The 10,129-nt window shown below is 36.3% G+C and overlaps 1 protein-coding gene and 1 non-coding gene across 2 annotated transcripts; both read left to right on the top strand.

Annotated features, from left to right (window-relative positions):
- The first annotated feature begins 4,909 nt into the window (after positions 1-4,909).
- Positions 4,910-4,982, top strand: TRNAE-CUC. The gene has a single exon. It is a non-coding gene; the product is annotated as a tRNA-Glu (tRNA).
- Positions 4,983-7,075: 2,093 nt separating this feature from the next.
- LOC122640680 (dehydrogenase/reductase SDR family member FEY-like) lies at positions 7,076-9,830 on the top strand. Its single transcript, XM_043833907.1, has 8 exons — positions 7,076-7,318; positions 7,508-7,625; positions 7,725-7,842; positions 8,164-8,300; positions 8,646-8,747; positions 9,055-9,153; positions 9,458-9,506; positions 9,615-9,830. The coding sequence occupies exons 1-8, from the start codon at positions 7,143-7,145 to the stop codon at positions 9,824-9,826; spliced, it is 1,011 nt and encodes a 336-aa protein (XP_043689842.1). The 5' UTR covers positions 7,076-7,142; the 3' UTR covers positions 9,827-9,830.
- Positions 9,831-10,129: the final 299 nt, after the last annotated feature.

Here is a 10,129-nt window from a genome sequence, read left to right as displayed (position 1 = left end):
CTTTGATATAGGCCTATTTATTGTGTTTATTACCCATGGGTTTTCACCAAAAAAAAGGTTATTACCCATGGGTTGGTTGTTCAATAATCATTCATGGATCAGTGGGCCCACGGAATCCCACCACTAAACACTTGGGCATCCTATATTTCCAATTTTCAAAGATCAGCTTCCATTGGGCTCAAATGGATGGGCCATGAAACCATACTTTCTTTACTTTGTCCAGTCGAAAGACCTGTGCGGCTGTGCTGTGCCATACAAATAATACATTTACTTTTTTTTTTGGGTTTTTGTCAAATGCCCCCCTGAAAATACCCATTTGTCCAAATGCCCCCTTATAACTGTTCTAATTGTAAACTCTCTCTTATTTTCAAAACTTTGTAGTACTTTGGTCCCTGCCGTTAATTTGAAACGTTAAATGTTAGTTTTAGGATATCTAATGACCAAAATGCCCTTCTGATAAAAATCCACCAAAATTTAAAAATAAAATGACCAAAATGACCTCATCTTCTCCAAATGGTTTAGAGTTTGAAACTTGGGGAAGATGAACCCTAAAATCAAACCTCCAAAACTGAAGCTAAGGAGAATCGAGTACAGTCGGCTTCGGTTATCCTACAACGTGGAGGCCAAAAAACCAATCTCTATGTAATCTGCATATTTCACCTGTTACTGTTTCAATTCTTCGATCCAGATAGCTCAACACTGGATTAGGCAATGGAACATCAAATAACCAAATCTAAGGTATGCAATTAAGTAGAGGCACAAGAAGAAAATGACGACCGACAGGACAGTTTGTGTATGCAAACGAAAGGCTGTAGGTGAAGACTTCTCATTGACGAGGAGGAAGTGAAAGGGAAAAACTTAGGAGCTGGGTTTCCATCTTGTGAGCAACCAGTGATGCAGAAATAGAGGTTCCTTCTGGTACTACCAGATTATATTAGTTAGTCATGGCGACTGTGTGGAGGTTTTGATTTGAGTACTTACTTCCCCATTGATGATGAGACACGGCGAACCCATTGCAGCCATGTCTTGCGACACGAGTTCTGCCACTTGGAAACACCCCTTTGTAACCCAAGCACACCGCCCCACCACAACCTCCGACCATCTCTATGCAGCCTAATGGACCCATCGACCACCCACCGTTGTACCCCATCAAACTCTCCATTATGCACCCCAACCCCCACCACCGCTGCAACCTCTGGCCACCCTTAGCTCGAGTATCGAGGAAGGAAAAACGAAACACACAGAGAGAGAGAGGGAGAAAATTTTCACTTTCGAACAATTTCGAGCCCTTAAAGTCAAACAAAGGAAATAAACTCCTCTTTTTTCTGGAAGCAAATTTGTGCCATTTCTACATTGCATTTTGATCTGTAGATCAAAAGTGGAGCTATAACTTGTTATTATTGTATTTATGCGTTTCAGATTGGATCATTTAGCAATTTTAGAATTTGAAAAACAGAGGAGAAGGATATAATTCAACGTCCTTATTAGTGGGATAGTAACGCTTCGAAGATTACTGTTATCCTGAAGAGGTGGTTCTCAATGGAACGAGGTTTGATTTTAGGGTTCATCTTCTCCAAATGGTTTAGGGTTTGATTTTCAGTTTCAAACCCTACACCATTTGGAGAAGATGAGGGCATTTTAGTCATTTTATTTTTAAATTTTGGTGGGTTTTTTATCAAAAAAAAGTTTTGAAAGTAAGGAAAAATTTGCAATTAAAAAAATTATAAAAAGACATTTGGATAAATAAGCATTTTCAGGGGGCATTTGACAAATACCCATTTTTTTTGGTAAAAATAATACATTTTATTTACAGGTGTGTAGAAGATTACAAACAGAATTTATAACCGAACTTTCTTTGTCCTCAAACATAATGTGTTTTTACTTGGATAAAGGGTATATAATGCAAATTTACATCTAACTGTTTTTTTGTTTGTATCGTTTTTTTCCCTTCATGATTCCATCGTCAACTTGAAAACATCTCGAACCTCACTGTAAGACACCCTGAAACTGTGAAATTCTAGAAAGCGAGGGAAGGGAGGAAGAAAGAGAGAGATCTGTGACAATCTAAAGAAGGTGAAGCAGCCCATCTCGCTTAGTAGGCAGCTCGCCAGCTTTCTTATTTCTCTGTCCACCACAGGTAATTCGGGGAATACAAAGATCTCTTCTTCTTCTTCTTCTTCTTCTTTATCAGCATCTGTCAGACAACCGTGCGACCACCCTAGGGTTGGAACCAACCATGGGAATGATTTCCATTTCAAGATCTCAAATAATGTGAAATTTGCTGATAAGGTATACTTGACAAAACTTTTAAAACACATTTCCCTAAACAACAATGAGCAAGATCTTAACCTTTTTGCAGCTCTAAACATGCCCAGTTGTTGATATGCAAAACCGAAAGCCTAGAATGGATGAAAAATCAAGTCAATTTAGACTCCTTTTAGGTTTTACGAAGCATATCTACTTATATCTTGATGTGATATCCATCCACGGATCTCCCGAATTAGAAGAAACCCCATTCAGGACAACATAATAAAGCATTAATTCCGCAATCCGGAAACAAATTGAAACCATTGCTCACACTCTGAAACACCCAATAGAGGAACTCCCACCCTCCTTCCCCATAGGTTTCACCATACTTTATCGACAAGATTGAAAATCGTTGAGACCTACCACAAAAGGTTCAGATCCAACACCAACAACGATGAAGATGGTGGTGGAGGCTCACTTGGTACAATCTGGTAAGGTGCACGTGGTAGCCGGATTGGGGTGGGCCCAGGGAGCCCAAGATGGCGAGGGACGGAAGAGGGACAGGTAGGGGAAGTCGGAGATGGAGAAAAGGGAGAACGAGAGGGAGAAAGGGAAAATGGTGAAATTATAAAAAAACATCTTAACTTTTTTTTTTGTTGGTAAAGAAAAAACATCTTAACTTACAATGTTGGTAAATGATGTAGGAATGATAAATAATTCCGGTTATAACAATAAGTTGTAACCGGTTGGTTACAAATAGCTTTACCTTTTACTTATGGTTTCATTTGATTGCAAGGAGAATTAATGGGAAGGAAAGTGAATTTTTTTTATTTTTTTGATGGTAAAAAGAGGAAGTGGATTTTTAAACTTAAAATAACAAAACAAAACTTTAATAATCATTATCCAACATTACTGTATCAATTACTTATCATATTTAGTAATGATGCTTTTTAGATGTAATTTTTATTATACTTTACAAATCAAAGGATTTGAATGCAAAGATCTTTAACCAAATATGGAATGATTTGGAGTTAGTGATATAATCATGTAGGATAATGATTATAAAAGTTTCTTTTTTAGGTTTGAAAATTTTATTTTTTTTCCCTTTAATTTCCCTTGCAACCAAATAGAGCCATATATGGGAAAATTTTGTTGTAACTAAGGTTGGTTACAAAATGATTATAAACTTATTTTTTTTGCCCTTTCAGTATAACACATTTGTATTTTAAGGGAGAAGGTTCCCTACACTGTTGGAGTGCAGTTTTGGGCCAATACCCTTGGGATTCAGACAAAGGGGACATGGCATGTATGACATGTCTCCCCCTCACATGAGCAGTGATATGTAAGGAGGGGTGTGCACTTTCACTTTTGAGCTGGCGTTTTATCAAACGTTTTCCATTTTTTTAAATACTGCATTAAATAACTTTCAATTTTTTGAAAACTTTTTTTGACCTTTGTATTAAATAACCTTTGGGTATAAAACCAATGACACTTCTTAATTCACCACTTTGGTGACAAGTTGTTCCCTTTACTTATGCTCTAGTCAACAACAAAAACATTTAAAATATTTAGATGCATGGCAGATGAACATTAGGTATCTCACCTCAGGCAAGGTTTTAGAAATGGTATCAAAGGTTGATAAATCAAGCGATCCGACTTGATACAGACCAATTTTTAAGGGGAGATATGGGAAATCAGTGGCATGATCCATATAAGGAGGACAATGTTAGCCAATCCTGATCTAGATACGACAATCCAAATGATCTGGTTGCAAAGCATGAAAACTTAATTGGGGAACAAACTCATGGTATTTATTAATTTAGACTTAGTTAAGTCATGTTAATTTCTACATAAAATAAAAAAGTGAAGTCATGTTGATACTAGATTACTATTTTGGATTAAGGGTGTCAATCGGTGTAGTTCTGGTTATTCGGTTCGGTTGCGATGCAGTTTACATTTTGATAAGTTGAAATCAAAACCGAACCGGATAGGAATCATATAAAATTAGAATCGTTTTGCATACAGTTCGGTTTTACCGGTTTCTATTTGGTTTTCGATATCCGATTCATAATTGGTTTACATGCGGTTTGTGTAGTGTTGTTTGGAAAACAGTAGACAACCTCGATTTTCAAAGTCTTTATATTCCCATGTTTCCCCATTTTCTCCTGGTCTCCCACACTCATCATATTTCCCATGCCTATGTGATTAAAAAAAAACACTTCTAATCTTCACCCATCCTAATTTTTCTTTCCTATTCTTAATTTTTTTTCCCATTTTTTTTCTTCTCTCACTCTCACATATGATAAACAAACTATTTCTTCTATGAGCAAGTAGGGTTTTGTTAATCTATTTTAGAATCATCCATCATTTTTAATTTGTACTTGAACAAATATAATATATAGTTTTTTTTTTTTGATGAATTATAATATATAGTTTTTGCATATTTTATGTTTCAAATATGATGCAATAATTTTTGTTTGTTAAATTAATTATTAAAAGGAACTAGGAAGAAAACCTATAAAATTAAAACTGAATCGTTTTTCTGTAGTGATATTCGGTTTGATCGTAAACGGTGGGTTCCGATTCCATCTTAACACTCTTATTTTGGATGCAGGGTAAAAAAAGTCTAATTTTAATGTTACACCTATTAAGTAACATCCAATCCGTTGTAGTCTAGTTGGTTAGGATACTCGGCTCTCACCCGAGAGACCCGGGTTCAAGTCCCGGCAACGGAAATTTTTTTCTTTCCAACCCCTTTAAACAGATAACATTTCATACATTATAAACAAAAAAAAAAGACAGCTGTGCCCAGGCTATTTTTCTTTTTTGTATGTGTCTACAAACAGTGTTTTCCTTTCAAGTTTCCCAACACTTAATTTGTTTTTGTTTTTTGGGTAAAAATCCCAACACTTAAAAGACAAATAAGAAACAGGGGAGAAGAAGATTTCTTCTTTCCAACCCCTTTAAACAGATAACATTTCATACATTATAAACAAAAAAAAAAAAAAAGAACAGCTGTGCCCAGGCTATTTTCCTTTTTTGTATGTGTCTACAAACAGTGTTTTCCTCTCAAGTTTCCCCAACACTTAATTTGTTTTTGTTTTTTGGGTAAAAATCCAAACACTTAAAAGACAAATAAGAAACAGGGGAGAAGAAGATTTCTTGAACCATCATCATATAATTATATCTTCAATTCCCACCCAAAGGAATGTGATAGATCCAATGGTTACTTTTGACATCTAAGATCATAATTAAAGTGTTGTAGCACTCACCAGACAGGAGTGTTGAGGCCTGCAAGGTGGAAGTTCCTCCATGGCAAGAATAGTAGTTCTATAAAAACAATTCTTTCCCTTGGAATGCTGAAATACTTGAGCTAACCACACAAAGAACAATATTAATTAACAAATTAATACATTATAATTGGATTTAATATGCTGATTAAACAGAAAAAAAACTAGGATTAAAGATCCCAACTGGGTTGGGATCCAAGTACCAGAAATACTTTTCTTGTAAAGTCACTTTTCTTTGTCTTGTCTATTTTTTAGAGAGTCTGTTTTCATTCAAAGCTGTTCTGTATTTTAATGACAAGCAGGGGGGGGGGACACACCTAACATAAGCTATATAACCTGCACCCACATATCAGGAGAGATGTGTCTTCTTTTGGGCCTTTTGGTGTCTCTGTCTCTCCCCACCCACACATCAATCTTCATGAAATTTCAAGAAAAGAAGAGAGAATTCTGGAGCTTGGGATTTGTTGGGGATCCCACCCTCTTCAATTTGCAATAGATCAAATTTCTTGGAAGTGTTTTCATATTTGAGAAAGAATCACTGCCCCCTTAGCTGGTAAATCTTGCTAATCTTACTGTTTCTGTAATGAGTTAAAAACATTGAAATGTAGCCCAAGGAGAGTAAAAGAAATTTCCATTAAAACTATTAATTGACTAAAACCTTGTCTCCATGTTGAAAACTCTTCCAGAAAGATGTGATTAATCAATTCCAACCAATGCCACACTTCACAAAACATGTCACATGCTCATTTATATTAAAAGTTAATCATGTTTGAACCCAATCCCTCTAAAACAGATTTTGCACTAAATGAATTCTAAATCAGGATTAGAAATTAGATATCACTGAATATATAAATACCCAGATAGATTATAAAATGAATTCCATTTCTCCTGAAACTCCTCCATTTCTATTTATTATTCTTCACGTGAAACCTGCAATCTTACTTATAATTGTCCTTGTAAGGTCTGGATCAGTTTCCCCTGTATATTCTCATGTCTATCAGCATTTATGCCTATAACCCCTAAATTGCTTTCAAACCCAACCTTCCCATGCCATATGCCAGCTATGTTTGCATTGTTATGCAATTAATCTCTAAACAAATTCTTAAACATCGAAGTCTATGCCCTTTTTTTAATATTTTTTTTTGTTTTGGCATGTAAAGAAACATCCAATAGACTTTAAACTTTGATATTGAAATGGGCTTGTTTGTTCTATCATGATAGATCATGGAAAGTTATCTCCTCCAATTCTCTGCCCAGCCCAATTCCCTAGTGCCTCTAATAAGGGGGGTGGACCCCACCCGGGCAGAGGTAGGGCGGTCATTGCCCTCCCCCCCTTTTTTTAGGGGCACTTGGGAACTGGGCAGGGCAGGGAACTGGAGGGGATTAAGCAATCCTAAGAGACCTTCTAGTCTGGACTCTAGTAGTAAAGGCTCTCTTGTATTAAAGGGGTACTTAAGTAGCTTCAAGGGCATTAAAGGGGCAATGTATGCTTTGGCTGGCCATAGTTTCTGTAGCAGTTTAATGTAAAGATTTTGAAAATGGAAGTCTAGAGAGAGAGAGAGAGAGAGAGAGACAGAGACAGAGACAGAGAGATCAAAGAGAGAGATGATGGAGAGATGGGGATGGGTAAGGACCTTGTGGGAGATGGTGAAGGAGATATTTTGCCAAAAGCTCCTAACTTATCATCTCCCTCCTTCTTCTCATCTTCTACCCAACAACTTGTCTGGTCTCTCTGTTATTGTCACCGGTGCAACAAGTGGTATTGGACTTCAGACAGCATGGTAACTCCTCTCTCTCTGTCTCTCACAACACACAATTCATGGGAACTCTTTTGGTGCTTCACCAACTTCACCCAAGTACAGAGCAAGAAAAGTAACCATTAAGGGTCAAAGCTAAATTGAACTGAGTTCCCTCACAGTATACAAATCACTCTTTTTTGTTTTGCTAATTTCATGACTTCAAAACAACAGGGAACTTGCCAAGGCAGGGGCTCATGTCATCATGGCTTGCAGAAACACCAAAGCTGCAAACAATATTGTATGTCAGTGGAAAAAAGATGCACATAATAGCAGAATTCTTGATGTGGAGGTAAAGATGAACCTTGGTTATCGACACTAACTTTTGTTTGTGTATGTGTGTGTTCTGTGGATGGTGTTGTGGATAACATGTTCTTAGTTACATATATAGGTGATGGAGTTGGATCTTCTTTCCCTCTCTTCAGTCCAGCAATTTGCGACGGATTGGGAGAAACGTGCAGAACCCTTACATATCTTAATCAACAACGCCGGCATCTACCTCATGGGAGGTAAAAGGGATAAAAGCTTCAATTGTTCCAACGTAGCATGGTTTTTAGTATTTTCAAATTTCATGACATGGGTTATACGTCAAAATTTTGGCCTTATACGACATTTTATTACTATAAAGTTAGGATCCTTACAAGAACAGATTTGTTTATGAAAGAAATTTTGTGTACTTCTGTATCCCCCCCCAGCTTCTGTACTTAAACAAAGTTAAGGCCCATTTCATAGAAGAACAACTTTCTATCTTCTTCATTTATCATTGACTTGAAGTTTAGAGATTAATTTGTCCCTCTAATTACATTTTCCCCTTTAATTTCTTTTGACAGAACCACAAAGAGTTTCTGATGAAGGGCTTGAGCAACACATTCAAGTGAACCACATCGCGCCGGCTCTACTGACTCTCCTCCTCTTACCGTCCCTACTCAGAGCGCCGACTTCTCGAATTATCAATGTTAATTCTGTGGTAAATGTTATCCATTTCATTCATGTTTTAGTTTTGAACTATGGAATTAAATCTAAAGCATCAAGGGTTTACATGGAATCCTAGGTTGATTAGTTGATAACTACATCCATCTGGATCTTCTATGAATATTTCATTGGATTTAGGTAACCTCTTTTGAAAGTCAAAGGTGAATTTTGCCACTTTAATTTGGTGCTCATCTCATCAACTATCTATTAATTGGCTCTATTTAGCACACCTAAATGATGGGGTAAATGACTTTTCATTATTGTTAATAGTCATTTGACATAGAAATAATCATGATAAGAGGGAAAATTAATTGGATTTTTCTCTATATTGTATATGTAGGTTCATCATTGTGCAGTAGTGGAGCCCAAATATTGGAATAGCAGGATTGAAGAACATAAATTCAGCAGCTTCAAAGCCTATGGGGCCAGCAAACTAGCTCATGTACAGGCACAACCCTCTTGTTTTACTTGTGACTGTCATTAATCACATAAGCAAAGGATCCATTAGATTGTATTCATCTCTTTCTAATTAAATTATTCTAATTAGAGTTTGGTGTGCTTTCACATCAAGTTTAGGCCATTTTTACAACAGATGTGAGATGTTGACTCAATGTGCAATCATTCCATAGAGAAAAATCAATTTTAAATAGTTTCTTAAGAGTCAAGATTTTTTTGAATAACCAGCTTTTAGCAATTTTTTTTTTGTCAATTTTGTCTGACTCATTATATTGCTTGTTACCCTTGGACAGCTTATGTTTCTTAAGATCTTAGCCAACAAGCTTCTAGAGCAAAGGAAGACTTCCATTAAATGCCTAGCTGTACATCCAGGAGTTGTCACCACCAACTTGGTAATTAAAATAAGGGAAGCAGTTTTCTGTCCGGGAGTGTGCTCTATGCCAGCACTCCCATGTGTCTATCTCTCTCCTCCTTAAACAAAGGGGCAGCGGCATCTTTTCAAATGGGGAAGAGAGAGATAGACTCATGGGAGTGCCGGCATAGGCCACACTCCCGAACAGAGAACTTTTTCCCTTAAAAAATAATTAGAGTAATTGTACATTGTTTAAATATAAATAAATTTGAACTAATTTCATATATGGTGGTTTTTTTTCTTTTCTTTCTAGCTAATTAATTCCTTCTTAAACATCTCTTCAGGTTCCAGGTTTTCAGAAAAAAGCATTTTGGATGTTTGATCCTGCTGAAGGTAATCAATTAATGACTATAAACAATTCTCCTCTTCTCTTTATCTTAACAATTTTGAGAACCATTTATCTATCTATCTATCTAATCACTTGCTACTTTGGATTAAAAGGGGCTAGAAGTGTTCTCTTCTGTGCAACAAGTGATGATGTGGTGTGCAATCTGGTCAAGGGTTTTGGATATTACTCTTGTAACTGTAAGCCAGCTAGAATTTCACCCCATGTAGCTGATACGGATTCATGCTTGGAGGTTTGGCAGAAAACAATGGAGATATTGAAATTAAACATGAATTATGTATCTCATGTAATAGCAAACATACAATAAACTTAGGCTGCGTTTGGTATGCATTTTAGGTTGATTTCGCATTCTTGGATGATAAAAATAGTTGTTTTTATCATTCAAGTATGCAAAATCGACCTAGAATACACACCAAACGCAGCCTTAGTTGATTGAGTTAAATTATATATATTAATTTCCCATTCTCTTGTTCTTATTGTTCTTTAGAAGCACTATCGGAGATTACTTCTGATGGATATATTCTTTGTAGCAACCGAAAGTGTATATACAAATAGTTAAAAGTTTTTGACAGCAATGTTTAGGCTTTAGCTTTCCCAAAAAGGGGTTTTC

This window comes from Telopea speciosissima, chromosome 9 (genome assembly GCF_018873765.1).
Source record: "Telopea speciosissima isolate NSW1024214 ecotype Mountain lineage chromosome 9, Tspe_v1, whole genome shotgun sequence".
Lineage (NCBI taxonomy): Eukaryota > Viridiplantae > Streptophyta > Magnoliopsida > Proteales > Proteaceae > Telopea > Telopea speciosissima.
The sequence above is the reverse complement of the archived record's forward strand: the minus strand, read 5'-3'. Positions and strand labels throughout refer to the sequence as shown.